The 15,526-nt window shown below is 36.1% G+C and overlaps 1 protein-coding gene across 1 annotated transcript; it reads left to right on the top strand.

The window, feature by feature from the left end:
* Positions 1-3,270: 3,270 nt before the first annotated feature.
* DMRTA1 (DMRT like family A1) lies at positions 3,271-12,826 on the top strand. The gene is made up of 2 exons (XM_036737413.1): positions 3,271-3,907; positions 11,971-12,826. Exons 1-2 carry the CDS (start codon positions 3,271-3,273, stop codon positions 12,810-12,812), a joined length of 1,479 nt encoding a protein of 492 aa, XP_036593308.1. The 3' UTR covers positions 12,813-12,826.
* The last annotated feature ends 2,700 nt before the right edge of the window (positions 12,827-15,526 follow it).

Here is a 15,526-nt window from a genome sequence, read left to right as displayed (position 1 = left end):
CTTGTGTTTTCATATTGAAAACCTTTTCTGCAAGCCAGTTCAGGTACAGACTTTTTAGGGTTTATATTTATGTAGTTGAAGGAATTTTAGGCATAGTGGTAAATAATTTAACCTGTCTGCATTATATGCATATATCTTTGTCCATAACCACACACTTTCCATGTGATTGGGACAGGATTTTTAAATTGTACCAATTTTGATAAAATGTATTCATTGGTTCTTATACTTTATTTCATTACATTTATAATAGTATAGTACTTATGGACAAAATTAAATAGTAATAATTTAATCGTGTATCTTATAAAATGCTTCAAAGTTTGATGTATTTTATTCAGTCTGAAACAATTTATTATAATAAGTCATGCTCACTCTTTATTTGTATATGTTTTGTGTAGGTTTGCATTCCAATTTTTTATATACTTCCCTATTATTCCAAGAGGAGAGTTCTCAGGATAATTACAACTCGAAAAGATTATCTCAATCCAAGAGCATAAATTTACCTTAAACATCCCAACAAATTATACATGATAATACCAAATTTTCATGTACTGAATGCATACTGACATGGCATATATAACTCTGTGATGATTCATTAAAGTAAGCTGAATCAAGGATATGCTTTTTGTAAATGCGTTAAATGCACCCAGTACATTTATGCAATTAAACATAATAGCAAGGTTTCCCCTTATGGTCATTTAAGTCAACTCTACTCTTTTCAAAGGAATTGTTTAAATTAGTAGTTACACAATAGCCTGTGTAATTTACTCAAGAAGTCATTAGAGTCTATTACAATGACTAGAACATTTATGATGATTTGTTTCAACTCTCTCCAACTATACTCTATGAGAGCCATTTTTTAAAGAGGGTATGGGGAAATGTTTTCCTTTATTCAATTTAAATCTAATCTGTAGAACTACTTGTAGTTTCATATTTAAAACGATTTTAATTTTTACTACTAACTTAGCAAATATCACCAAATGCAAACATTTCCATATATATAAAAAAACAGTAGGCAAAGAAAAAAATTTCATATGAAATGAAATGCAGAGAATTTTAAAGGAGTATAATAAATTTAACATAGAGGGACCAAAACTACTCGGTTTTTTATGAGACATCTCTTCCCCTTTTAACATTCTTCTTCCCTTTTCTGTTTCACATCTTTAATATCTTAATCTTTGTTAAGGAGAAGACTAGAGTAGATCAACATTTTCTCCACTTAATGACCATGGGACACTTCTAACATTACTATTAACAGATTCTTTCCTTATTGGTTCAGAGTACAATGTTTTTATGGAATACCCTAGAGCAGAAGGAAGATTAGGGGAACTTGGTAAAAAATAAATATTTTATAATAAAAAGTATTGAATGCATAAGTATATCTAATGTATGCATTATTTAATATTAATATGTTAAAGATAAAAATATTATAAACTTAGGCAAGTTTTTTTTTCATGTCCCTTATACCTCAGTAACAAAAGATTGAAATTTGCATAAATATGCCCGATTAGTAATTTTGCAATTCTTTATTAGGAATTAATTAATAATATCTGCCAAACATCTGTTCCAAAAGCAATTTTCACCAAATAATAAAATTGAGATCTGGTTAATACCTCATAGATAAAGAAAAAGAAAGTATCCTATCTGCAATGATTTGCCCAAGGTCACGTACTTAGTGACAAATTCAGGACTAATACCAAATGCCTCCTGTCCTTTACAGCACTAATGTATTTGGAAACTCCATCTCATTTTAATATGTCCAGGTTCCAGCTAGAAATATTCACTTCCTCCCCTATTCCCAACATATTCAGAGGCAGTGTTGGCAGAGTGGGCAATGTAGATTTGAAATCCTAAGACTTGGTTTTAATTCACACCTTTGAAACTAAGTTTAGACTTGCCATACAGGGCTCAAAAGAGACAATGTAAAGAATTTGCAAACTGTAAAAACATTTGTATATATGTGAACACCCACGCAGATGTCTGTATCTATATATTTCTATTTATATCTGTCATTTATCAATCTACCTATCTCTATGTCTACAACTTCATTGTTATCAAACTTTTTGTATAGAGATATGCATATCTTGGTGAGAGTTAAAGATCGAAAAGATCTTGCCTAGCAATTTAGGATACCCCCAAGTGTTAGGATTATAGAAGGTCCTGGAATGGGAAGAGAAACAAGGACTGCTTAGAGGAGACTTTAATTATTTAAAGCAAAGCAGAGTTAATAGTTTACTTTCAGAGTAGTGTTGTGCATATGTTTTGCTTCCATTGTAGATAATTTATATTCCAAGGTTTTCTCTCATTTTTAAAAAGACTGGTGTATTTGAACGAATTTGGCAGTGGATACAGTCAAAGGGAGTGAATGGGGAAAGGAGCATTCTTAAGGAATAAAAAAAGTAGGGAATAGATAGTGGGATTTTCCCCACGGATTAACTTCGATGAACGAATTTTTTTTTCTTTTAAGGGGTTGGGGGTGAAGGGACAGCATTAAATGGGGAAGGCCAATATGAGTGTTTCAATATACATATATTAAAAGATTGAATTAACAAAAGAGACAATGTGAATGTTTAACCTGAGATACTCAGATTTAAAGGATATAGTCATACCAAAGAAAGTGAAATCATGCAAACTTGCTCTGGGTACTACTGTGACTGGAAAGGCTCTTACACTAGAAAAAGGCGACTCTATCCGAATATGTGTATTATCTGAATATGTGTATTAGGGTGGGTTAGGGGTGTGTGTCGTCGCGGTACAAAAGAATCTTTTAGAAATTCCTCAAGTGACAACAGAAAGAAAAGATAATGAGGTGAGGATTGGCTTTTATGTTCCATTTGTTCACCACCTCCAATTCCCTTTCCAGCACCGCCCCCAAATCCACGTTGGTCTTCACTTTCAGCCCCACGCCCTCTTTTGATCTCACAGCTTTTAAAGGTGATTGGGAGTGGGCGTGGGCGTGGTGCTCCAATCAACAGAGGTTGCCGCTTCCACTTGGCCCGCATAGAGGCACCAGGAGGCGAAAGAGCACACAAGGCAAAGGGAGGCGGCCCTGGTAGCTGCCGTAGTTCTACTTTCCAGCTTCTGAAGCTGCTGTCCCAGACTTAAATTACGGAAAGAACGGACAACTTTGTTTCTGGCTGGGTCAGGGGTAACCCTGCTAAGTGCCTGACCCTACTCCCCCTCTTCAAGTTTAAGAGGGGCTGGTTGTGGGCAGCACCGAGAAAGTTGACCTTCCTCACTTCTTGTACTCTGTCTCACAGTAGCGTCCCGGGGATGGAGGCTGCCAACGGAAGCAGCAGTGACTCTAGCAGACCGGCCTTTTCCTCAGGGCTGGCGTCTCCACCTCCTGCAGCAGCTTCCTCTTCGCTGTCCATGGCCTCTGGGGTAGCCATCCCTCCAGCCTTCCTCCGGCCTCCTAGCCTGTTCTTGCGGGCAGCAGCAGTGGCAGCCGCCGGGAGTGGAGCTTGTACCCCCGCTGCGGGGCTAGAGAGGAGGGTTGGGGCCTTGGGCTGCGGAGGGTACCCGCGGACACCCAAGTGCGCCCGCTGCCGCAACCACGGGGTGGTGTCTGCACTCAAGGGCCACAAGCGTTTCTGTCGTTGGCGGGACTGTGCCTGCGCCAAGTGCACCCTCATCGCTGAGCGCCAGCGAGTGATGGCAGCGCAAGTTGCGCTCCGCAGGCAACAGGCTCAGGAGGAGAGCGAAGCCCGAGGGCTGCAGAGACTCCTCTACCCCGGGCAGGTCACTGGCAGTCGGGGAACTGGAGGCTGCGCTGGCTCGGAGCTTTCCTCAGCGTCGGGGGGTGGAGTGGGGGCTGCCGAAGGGCTAAACCTGGGCGCTGGGGGTCTAGGAAGTCGGCGGGCTGCTACCTTCGATATTTTCCACCCAGATTATCAGGAAGATAAAAGAGGTGAGTTGGTTTACTCCTTGTTCAAGACCAGTTGCAACATTGTAAATTACTTACCAAAAGCGAGAGGTGTACTTAAGTGTCTCCTCTTTTGGATTATAAAATGCCGGTTTGGGGGGCACATAAAGAGTTATTTGCGTTGAAAAATATTATCAGGAATTTTCAACAAGTTGTTAAAAATCACTTAGCAAGTGCTAGGTAACCCAACAGTGTAGCAGTAAGGCTGTTTCGAAAAGCATGCGCTGATCTACTGGGGATAGTTTTGTGCTATGTTTATTGTCTCTATAGGAGATAGAAAAGAAGAAAAAATGGCGTTAAAGACTGAAGGCCCAAAGTGACCCTTAGGATTTATTCCTCTCCTACTGGTAATTGGTTTGAATCTTTTCTGGGAATGATTAATCAGTTTGGCACACTGACTGAGGTAGCAAAACCTGCAAGTCAAGGATGTAATGGTGACATAGGGAAAAGGTAGGTTTTGAATCACAAATCAAATCTTCCAAGGTTTTCCGTGTCCTTTCTGATACCGGTTAGTTGGAAAACTATCATTGCTTTTTTGATTCTACTGTAATCTCATGTCAGTATCCAGCTCTGAACAGGCACTTTATTCATATTTACACACACACACACACACACACACACACACACACACACAGAGTAAAAGACCTTTAGAGTTTACTGAATTTTACAGTTGAGTTAACTCAATCCCAGAGAACGGAAGTGACTTTCCCAAATTTACACATAGTAATGGAGAGAATTAGAATGCAAACTCATCTCTTCAAAATTTAAATACTCTAGCAACTAGACCAGATCTTAACTTGGGGATTTAGCAAGTTCGTGGAAAAAACGGTCAAATACATCGAGCTGATGTCTTTGAAAACTCTTTTGGTCATTCTTTCCATTATCTCTGTATTTGCTGTTTTCCTTGGAACAATGAAAATTCTTAGTACTCCCCACTCCTCCCTAATAACACAATTAAGACTTTAGGACACTCTGAACTCTGGAAAACATTTAAAAGACCATCTTAGTTCTTACCTAATGTGTTTTCTAGCTGTTGTTTTAATAGTATATTTAACAATGTAGTAGTAAAGTTTTTATGCAGATGATACTTTTAACATGAAGGTAAAACAATTTTTTTTGGGAAAAAGTCTATAATTACCTCTTAAAGCAAATGGGTTGCTATTAAAATTAAAATTCTTTTCATTGGAATTTTCTGTATATAAGGCCTAGAAGTGGCGAAAACATACATTTTAGTATTTTAACATAATGGAAAGACAAATAATAGCAAACTAAAAAACAATGATTTAATTTTATTCACTAGGAAAAAATACAGTTCTAATAAAAGCAATTTGCTCATGGGCAATTCTTGGACTTGTGTCACCATTACAGACAAATCATCATTATATATGAAAGGGGAATTAAATGACCTATGTCTATGTACATATGTGTGTATATATGTAATATATATGTTATTAATTAGAAATTTCCTAGTTTATAAGATTAAAATGTAGAATCAAGACTTTACTGCCTTTCTTTTAGAAGGTCAAAGAACATTGAAAATCAAGAAATGAAAAGACAGTGAAGTCATTAAAGAAAGATAACAATGTGAGACATATAAATTGAACTTCATTAGCGTATTATGTTACATAAAACCTGTTAATCCATGAAAAAAAGTTCTGCAAGTATGCCAATGTGTGTATATTTATTTATAAATTATATAGTGGACTACTGTGCTGGTATGTTGCATATATTATTAAACAGGAAAATTTAAATTTGAAAGATTAAAGCTGAAATGAGCATATTTTAAAATTTATTAGTGGTTCAAAATCCTTTTTGCTCTGAGTAAAGTATTATTAAGTTGTTATTGAATTTGCTTCATTTAAAAATCGGTATAACATTGTGAAACAAGAATACATCACATTATGTAGTCAATAAATAATTGATTGAGAACACTCCTGTTAACTCTTTTGTGTTAAAAATCTCCCACTCTTTCTTCAAGCTACTCTGTGCATTGTAGTTTAGAACTGACTAACCATATGGCATATGACTGAAGTGGGGGCATCCGTTTCAACTCATATATTACATGATAATAAACTTTAATTTCTTTTTTATTTTTAATTTAATTTTTTGCCTGCATTTATAATCCCCTTCCCAATGTATAATCAGTAATCATACCTTATTTTTGGCTCCTACTGTTTTGTAGCACCTGATTTGCTATAAACAAACACTAAAGACTGGATGGAACCTGTATCTTACTATTAACAGGTGGGGAGTACAGAGTGGGAGGAGGCAACATTCTTAAGAAAGTCATATTGTTAGAATTCTAGGCTAAAAAGAATGATTGATTAGAATAAGCCTCTTGATTTTATTATATCCATTGTTTCCTATAATATTGAAATAAGCAAACTGAAATAATGATGCTGGAATCTTGATTTGCGGTATGGTTATAGATAGCTCTTCCTGGACCATCATCTTGTACTGTATCTCACCCTTGAATGGACCCATAAGTACTAAGTCAGTTGTGATAGTTCAGACATTTTCCCCTTTAGTAAAGCATTCTGTTCATCCAGTCTTCAAGTTCTTCTGTACTTGATGATGGTTAAGATTTTAAATCTTTGATTCAATAACACATACTTTTCTAGGAACAGTTTTCTGTTGGACCACCTTCCTCTCTTTCTTGGTTTTGGGGTCCTGAGATATCTCAATTCTCAGAGTGCTATAATCTTCCTCCTTCATGAAAGTATCTAAATTTAGCAGCAGTCCTCCATCCTAGTGGTCCCCAGTTGGCTTCAGTGGAAGAGCCATTTTCTGAGAAGACTACAAAGAATGTGGTCCAAGTCTGTCTTTACTTGGGGCACTATATAACTGGCAGCATTAAGTATTACATTAGAATTTAGGCAGCTAGTTGGACAGTAGATTGAGTGCTGGGCCTAGATTTAGGAAGACCTGAGTTCAAATTTGACTTCAAACACTTAACTAGCTTGGTGACCCTAGGCAAGTTACTTAATTTCTATCTGCTTCAGTTTCCTCAACTGGAAAATGGGGATAATAATAACACCTACCTCCCAGGTGGTTGTGAAGAAATGAGATAATATTTGTAAAGTGCTTAGCACAGTGACTGGAATATAGTCGTCACTCACTATATGCTTTTCCCCTCTAATTCCCTCTAAGGGCCAGATCATTTGTCTTGTCGTTTGTCCTTTATTTTCAGAGAGGATCAATAGCATAATGGGCTGATGTCTTGACTTTGTGCATAAATTGGATTTAATGAGACAGAGTTACACAAAGTTGTTAGTTACATTATTTCAGACTCATAGAAGTCCAGTGGCAAGACAAAAGTCAAGATGACTGGCAATGGCCCAGGATACATTGGATGACCTTGACATCTTTGATATCTGACTAAGTTCTAAGTGCTCCACACAGCCCCTGCTTCTGCTGCCTTCATGGCCAAAGGCCATTGGCACAAATTGTTCTCATTTGCCCATTTTGCCTGGGGGGAAATTTTTGTGTCCTTGGGGTTGGCATCCTTCTGACTTACCAATGGGCTTCAGACCTGTCAGGTTTCTTCAACCTGATTTAGCCATTTGCTGAGATAGTTTTACTGGGGTGTGTTGTCTGTACATGCTACAGTTTTTTGAACTTACAGGTGAGAGTTGGGTGAAAGATGAACAACAAAAATACATGAGCAGCCGTAAAAAGGGGTCAGCAAGCCTTCACATCAGAAGTAGTAGTCCTTCCTTAACTTCTCACATGCCAGTCATTCGTGTACTCAGTCCCTTGATACCTTCTACTGTTTTGTTGGTGTTGTTTGTTTTGTTTTGTTTTTTTTTACCGCAGCTGAGTTACGCTCAGTCCAGTGACTCATAGTTCAGAGGACTGGCATTAGCACAGGAAATGAAGCTGTAGTATTCCATTCATTTTTTCCACAAAATGAAACTGTGAAAAGCCACTGGAAGAGCTAAGCAGTAAATGGACATCTGCCCTCCCTGTAACTTTTTGCCATTATTTTCTGCTTCTTTCTTAAGATCTTGATATTAATCACAAAAAGAGACTGCTCTAGTTTTCTTCTACTTCATTACCAGGTGTCATGATATGAATTCCATATGTAAAAGGGAAGACCTATGCTTAAATATCAACTCTAGTTGGCTGTTGACATACAGCTGGGTTTAGTGTATAAAGAGATTTGTTTGATTTTAAAAAAATATATTGATAATGGATTTCAATAACCCTTTTGGGGGGTTTATTTCATTTTTCTCTTCTTTATAAAGTTTTATCTACATCATTGTCCTCTCTTTGGTATTTAAAGCACTTCCCAACTTGGTCCCAACCAACCTATCTTTCTAGCCTTATTATTCCCCTTCACAGACTTTTTTCACTAGTCATACTCCTTTTGTAATTGTTTCCTCAACAGGACCCTCCATCTTACATCTCTCAGCCTTTTCCCTGGCTATGCTCCAGACCTGGAATTCCTCTTTGAATTCCTTCAAGGCTTAGATCAAATGCCACTCCTATAGGAGGCCTTTCCTGATCAACCCAGATACTAGTGCCTCTTTTCTAAGTTACATTTTATCTTTTTTTTTGTCTATGCCTATATTTCTACCCATTGTCTCCTTTACTAAAAGGTTAGATTCCTAAGGGCATGGGTTTTTTCAGGTTTTTGTCTTTGTATCCTTAATACCTAGCACAGTGCCTAAGACAACTTAGGTAATTTGTAAGTGCTTGCTGATTGTTGTCTTCCACCAGGCCTGTGAGCCCACTACTGCTTTTGTCTTTGTCAACACTCCCTACTTAGCACCTTTCCTCAGCTTTCATTTGTCCCAGCCACAATAAGTGCCTAGAACTTGGAGGAACATGGGGAGAGAGAAAGGAAATGGCCAGTGGCCCCAAGGTGACCTGCTAACTGTTGGACCTGTAAAGCCACTCTGGCCCTGGTCTGCTGAGGAGTGCTGTTTATGACTCTGTCATCTCTTCTTCTTTTGGCTGCTGCCAATAGTGGTTCAGGCTCCAGGGCTAAGCCTAACAAATTCTCTCAAGGTGGGGTGCTGCAATCCCCAGCTGCCCCACCTAGGTCCCACCTGCTGTTTAGCATGCATCTATCCCCACCACCACCGCTTTCTAACCCTTAGAGGGATGTGAGGGGAGAAGAAAAACAGATGGCCCATCGTCTTCCTACAATTGATGGCCAGAGAGAGCTCGTATCTATAAACTAGCCCTGTTAGGATGAGTGAGACCCTTAAGATTATATTCTTGCCCTCTTTATTATTTTACCTATTGATGAGAGCAGGGTTTCTTTCTTTCTTTCTCTCTTTCTTCCTCTCTTCCTTCCTTCCTTCCTTCCTTTCTCCCTTCCTCCTTCCCTCCCCTCCCTCCCTCCCTCCTCTCTCTCTCTCCTCTCTCCGTCCTCCTCCTCTCCTCTCTCTCTTTTACTCTCTCTCCTCTTTCTTTATCTTTCTCTTTCTTTCTTTCTTTCTTTCTTTTCTTCCTCTCTCTCTCTCTCTCTCTCTCTCTCTCTCTCTCTCTCTCTCTCTCTCGTACTATAGACTCCTTTGGCAGCCTGGTGAGACCTATGGATCTCTTCAAAGGATAAAGTTTTGAAAATGTATAACAAAATCTATATGATTAAAGAAAACTTACTATGTTGAAATCCAGTTATCCAAATAACAACAGCAACCAAAAAATACAAGGCCAAGGAACCAAGTAAAGAACGTCTGCCCCAAAGCTTGGAGGTAGGGAAGGTGGAGGGTGGACCACTGCTTCAATGAACCGGAGTCATGTTTGGTTGTTCTATGTAGTTAGATATTTAGTGCAACCTCAATTTACTTTTACAGGCTGACATTTTGTTTAGAAAAAGAATAAGCTTTGAGGATTTTTGTATTAGTTAACTACTTTAATTTTATCCAAGGACTATATTTAGATATCTTTTATTGAGGACCTACAAAGTACTCTGCACAGGGTACTAAGCTAGGCACTGTGGGAGAGTAATAAAAAAAGATGAGTAAGATATCACATTTGCCTTCACAGATTTTTATAATCAAAAGGCAAAAGAACATGTATACAAGTAACACATACAAGGTAACACATACAAAATAACACATGGTAATTGTTATTAGCAGAGTAAAACAAATTCAAAGGCATAAAGCCCACTAATCATAATAACAGAACTTAAACACATACCAATTTTTCACCTGTCATTTTAAAGGAAATATATTTCATAAATGGATGAAAAAAGTTACTTTACAATATTTTTATACAAAATTAATTATTATAGTGATAAAGATATTAAAAGTTTTCATTTTTCGCTGGGTACAAATTTGGTCAACCTACTTACAAGAAAGTATGCAGCACAGAATGATGTTAGTCTTTCACCATATGAGTGATTTTAAAAGCTTATTATTTAAAATAAAATTGTTGGTATTATAGGCAGTACAATTCTGAGATATTTTGGAGTCAAAATGTCAGTTAGTCTCTTTCAGTTATTTGTTCAACTTCTTAGCCTCTATCCATACATTTTTAAAAATTATAATTATTTTTTTTAAATGAGGAATACCCCTTTGAGAAAACTGGAGTCGCTTGGGCTGTTGCAAAACTGAGACTGGAAACCATTGCTTTAGACAGTGACAGAATTTCACTATACAGTATTCAGAAGCCAGGCAATATTAAATCATATAATTTTCAGGGCAGCATACTAAATACACATCCTGAGTACTTCTCTCATTTCCCCCCTTTGCATGGAAATATAATTGAAACATTTTTTTGTAGATTAATTAGAAATTAAAATAAAAATAATTTAACATATCTGAATAATATATTTTATTATTGTTCATTCTCAATCATTTCTCCCTAAATAAAATTACTTTGGTACTATTAATTTCTAAGTACTTATGGTATTAACTTTCAACTTGTGGCAGAAAAAAATTTCTGTTTTGTTAGTAACCAAATAACTTTTTGTTTTGTTGCATTTAAAAAAAAAAAACAAACACCTGAGTAATGACTTTTGATCTAAAAAGAAGCTTTGAAGGCTCAGAGTACTGCCATTTAAAATCAGTGGTGCCATTTTATTATAAATTTCCTTCGATTATATATATATATATATATATATATATATATATATATATATATATATATATATGAACTTACTTTATTTCCAAACGGTATTAGGAGAAATTAGCTATAAGAAAAATAGATTGCATATACTCATCAATAATTAAGAAATGTCACATACTTCCTGTACTTGAGACCCATTGCATCTTTGATTAAAGATGTCTTAAAAAGCCAGTTGTTGAAGTGTAGTTGTATTTCTCCATTTTACCACACATATTTTCATTGTACATTCCCATGTACATTGCATGAGAGGTAGGATGATATAGTGGCCTCCTTTGGGTCTTGGTCTTGTTTCTGCCACCTACTATGTAACCCTGGGCAATTAATTTAAACTCTCTGTGTTAAAGTGAACTTTTCAAGATCATAAATTGAAGAGAAGGTATAGAGCTGCATTAGTATAGGAACTCCATTGCCAAGAGTTTCCCACAACGATGAAATTACAAGTCCTGGAAAAAAAATACAAACTGAAATTTGAGAATATACACTAAATATTCGATGTTGAAATTTTAACCTTAGTAGGAAGCTTTTCTCCAGCCAAAAAAGTAGATTTTTCTAGCTCATGACCCAATTTTAATAATTTTGTTTTGTTCTCTTTTTATTACGTGATAATACTCTGTGCCAACTTCAGTAGCTTTTATTGCTTTTCAAAACCATAAATAAAAAAAATATCTCAGGTCATAGCACATTTTATACATTTTGAATCCTAAATAACTATTTTGTTAATATGAATTGTAAAACTTTTGGTCTTATGAACCAAAAAAAAACCTTATGAAGTTTTAAAAATAGTTTTCTTTTCCTTTTCCCCTTCAAAAAGGACATTAAAGTGAAATATAAATGAAACTACTTATTGTAAAGAAATACTGCGAATTTGCTATGTATGGATATATTGGTTTTAAGTATAACTACTAGCTGGATTGAATATTAACTGGAAAAGTTTATACTTAATTGATTTTTTTTCTTCCTTTCAGATTCAAAGGTTCAGAAAGTTGGCTCATACTACAGTAGTCTAGATAGTTCAATAATCACCTCACATCAGCTTTCCTTGCTCTCTCCTGAGTCTATTGGTGCTAATGTAGATGAGGAAGAGAAGCCATCTGGATCAGAAAACTCAGACAAGGAAGAGAACATTCAGTCCCCTCACCCTGAGGAACAGTCAGAAGGTATGGAGAGTCCTAGATCATTGTCGTCCTCTGATGTGGAATCAGGAAATGAAAGTGAATGGGCCAAAGACTTTGCTGCTGCTAGGTCCAGTCTTCCCACAGTTTCTTCCAGACCAAGAGACCCACTTGATATTCTTACTAAGATTTTCCCAAGTTACAAACGCAGCCGGCTAGAAAATATTCTGCAATATTGCAAAGGAGATGTAGTCCAAGCCATAGAACAAATCCTGAATGGAAAAGAACACAAACGAGATACTGTAGACCTTGCAAACTCAATGGGAGCTGAATTGACAGCTTTGCAAAGAACTAATTTTAGCCTAGCTGGGCTAGGTATAGGAACACTAGGGAATAAATCAGCCTTTTCTCCTTTGCACAGTAGTTCTACTCCATTTGGTGGCGATCCAAATCTCTACAGTCTAAATCCTAGGCTAGGTATCAGTCCATTACGCCTATCATATTCCTCTCCAGGAAGAGCACTGTCTGGTTTTATGTCACCCTACCTAACATCTGGGCTGGTTCCAGCTTTGCCTTTCCAGCCGGCTATAGACTACTCATTTTCAGGAATGATCAGGGATGCCTCTTGCTTTACCAGCAAGGGCTCAGTGACCAGTAGTGGACTCTATTCCAGATTAAATCAGGAAAATCAGTAATTTTTTTTCCTTTTTTTGTGGAACATTTTGGGAGTCATGCAAGTGTTGCCAATGCTGTGACATATCTGTCCTCAAAACTGTTTTTTCCTCAAGCAGTATAATGATGTTTTCAATTTGACCAGAATTACTGAATTACTTTTAATGAAAGAAGCATTTGACAATGTGTGCCTTGTAATGATCCTGTATTAAAAAATGTTATGTTTCTAAAGTGAAATGTTGAAAACCACCTATTAGCAATAATTAGGTAAAGCTGTTTGTTTTTCTTTCCAAATGATTTTCTGTGAAACAAAAGTTGATTTGAAAAAAAAAAGACAGAACTGTAAGAGTCAAATTTATTTTGGTGAAAGGTAGTTTTATCTGTCTTTAAAATGCTTTTGTAGTTGAGAAGCTATCCAGTGCACTGTAAATTGTTGCAAGTTAAATGTTTACTATGAATTGGATAATTGTTAAGGTTATTCTAAGGAATTATAATTATTTTTTACTTCTTCACTTCTCTTTCATTTTTTCCACTAAGTGATATGTTTAGAAAGTTCTATTTCTGTGCCAAAGAGAGTAATTGTTCAGTGACATGAGAATAATCAGGACATTTAATTCTCTCAGCATCAGCATTTTATAAGCTAATTATTTTCCATTCATACCAACAATTTTGCGGGACATTAGAAACATATTTTTATATGCTTTTTTATACTTTTCTCTTTAAATTTAAGCTTTCAAGGTTTCAAGACCCAAGTTTAATCCTGACAGGTAAGAGGGCACCATCTCCTGGCCATTATCCCTTATTACAACTCAGGCATAGACAAAAATAGCTTTAAAAAATAAGAGTTTTAAAATTAATCCATTTTACAAGAGAACAATTTTATAGCAAGCTTATTAGGGCTTTAATATTTATTTTTATTTTTGACTAAAATTTGTGTTAAGGCTGATAAAAATCACTTTACTTCTGACAGGAATGAATCTATAGAATGGAAAAGTAGAACTGACAATTGAAAAAATTTAAAAAAAATGACTGCTCAGGGTTCTTTTGCTTAACAATGTACACAACCATTGAGAATAAGAAGAAAAGAATATCTGAAGCATGGGTTCTTAATCTTTTTTAGTATTTGTTTTGTTATGCCCTGGCCCCTCTCCAGTTTCTCCATCTTTCCCCAGCTCAACCCACTGTTTTTATTCCCATCTCCACGAACCCCACTGTTTGTACTCCCATCTCCACGGACCCCACTGTTTGTGTCCCCGTCTCCACAGAAATCTAATTGTATTCTTTCCCTTTAAATACTCTTTCTCTTCCCTTGCTCACTGCTGTTCGATTTGAGTAATTACTCCGAACAGTCGCGGGCTTCAATAAATCCACATCTAAATTTATATCTGGGTCTCGCTCACCTTTTTTTCGTCACAACAGTTTCATGAACCTCTTTAGCAGCCAATGGAGCTCTTCTCAGAGTAATGTTTTATTTCCTACATTCATAATTGAAGGAAACATTAAATTTCAGTTAAGTGTTAGTCAAAATAAAGATAATTTTTCCCCATCAAAATTCATGGACTCTTTGAAATCTATTCACAAATTGCAGGTTAAGAAATTCTCCTCTGAAGAAAATACACACACACACACACACACACACACACAAACACATTCACAACTTTTTAGTATAACTTTTTCTAATTGGTGCAGAAAATTCCCTCTACCCCAATAGCTTTTTGAAATATTGTGTGTATTCTGTACCGGTAATTTATTTTTAAAAAGGAGTTTGTTTCAGAGTCAATAGTATCAGCTTCAGTGGAAATATTCATACATAACAAGTTTTAAGTTTCTTCATGTCTTGTTAATTGGTTGAAGAAGATAACTTTGTTTCTTCCTCTAGTCTTCATTCGCTGAATGGGAGCTGAGCCAAAAGACTCAACGAGGTTTCATCAAGGACAGTCTTAGTCCAGTTAGCTTTAGCCGCATTGAGGATTTACTTGTTATTTTTATTCATTCAGTGCAAAAAACATTAAGCGTTTATAGTTCACAAGACATTGTGCTAGGCACTGAGGATAGAAAGTTGAAAAAAAAATAGCACACTCCCTGCTGTCAAAGAGCTGATGTTCTATTGAATTCAGTGAGATGTGTATTTCTGATGCATTTGATTGACAAGTAGCTTATTAAATGACTGTATTCTTTATATCGCAGTTTTTATATATGATTACATGCAATAATTGTAATGATGGGCAATGTTAACAATTTTAGGCAAAAGGAATTAAAATCATTTACTATTAAATTTGTTATAAATGATTTAGAAGCCTTCATCCTTGTTGAATCTTTGAATTGGATGACAAAGTTGGAGTTAATGAATTCCTTCCTCAAATTATAGCTGTATATTCAATGTAGATAATAATGATGATAATATTAATGACTAATATGTATATATTACTTATTATGTGCCAGGAACTATGCTAAGCACTTTTCAAATATTATCTCATTTTGTTCTTACAACTCTGAGAGGTAGGTGCTATTCTTTTCCCCATTTTATATATGAGAAAACAGAGACTTAAAGGTTAAGTGATATGTGCAAAGGTCATTCATTGTTTGGGGTCAGTTTTTAACTTGAGTCTTCCTAACTTGAAAAAGACTGACCATGTGACTAATGATATTAAAATTTTGAAGGTTGATTTTTATAACTTCAATATTTTGACCTCTTAAAGGTAGAATAATGTTAATATTTAACATTAGCTAGCACTGA

Source organism: Trichosurus vulpecula, chromosome 9 (genome assembly GCF_011100635.1).
Source record: "Trichosurus vulpecula isolate mTriVul1 chromosome 9, mTriVul1.pri, whole genome shotgun sequence".
In the NCBI taxonomy this organism is placed as follows: Eukaryota; Metazoa; Chordata; class Mammalia; order Diprotodontia; family Phalangeridae; genus Trichosurus; species Trichosurus vulpecula.
The sequence above is the reverse complement of the archived record's forward strand: the minus strand, read 5'-3'. Positions and strand labels throughout refer to the sequence as shown.

Excerpts from the sequence above, each read along its gene's own strand:
- DMRTA1 (XM_036737413.1), top strand. The coding sequence starts at position 3,271 with ATGGAGGCTGCCAACGGAAGCAGCAGTGACTCTAGCAGACCGGCCTTT. Across the intron at positions 3,908-11,970 it reads TTATCAGGAAGATAAAAGAG|ATTCAAAGGTTCAGAAAGTT; the intron begins GTGAGTTGGTTT and ends TCTTCCTTTCAG.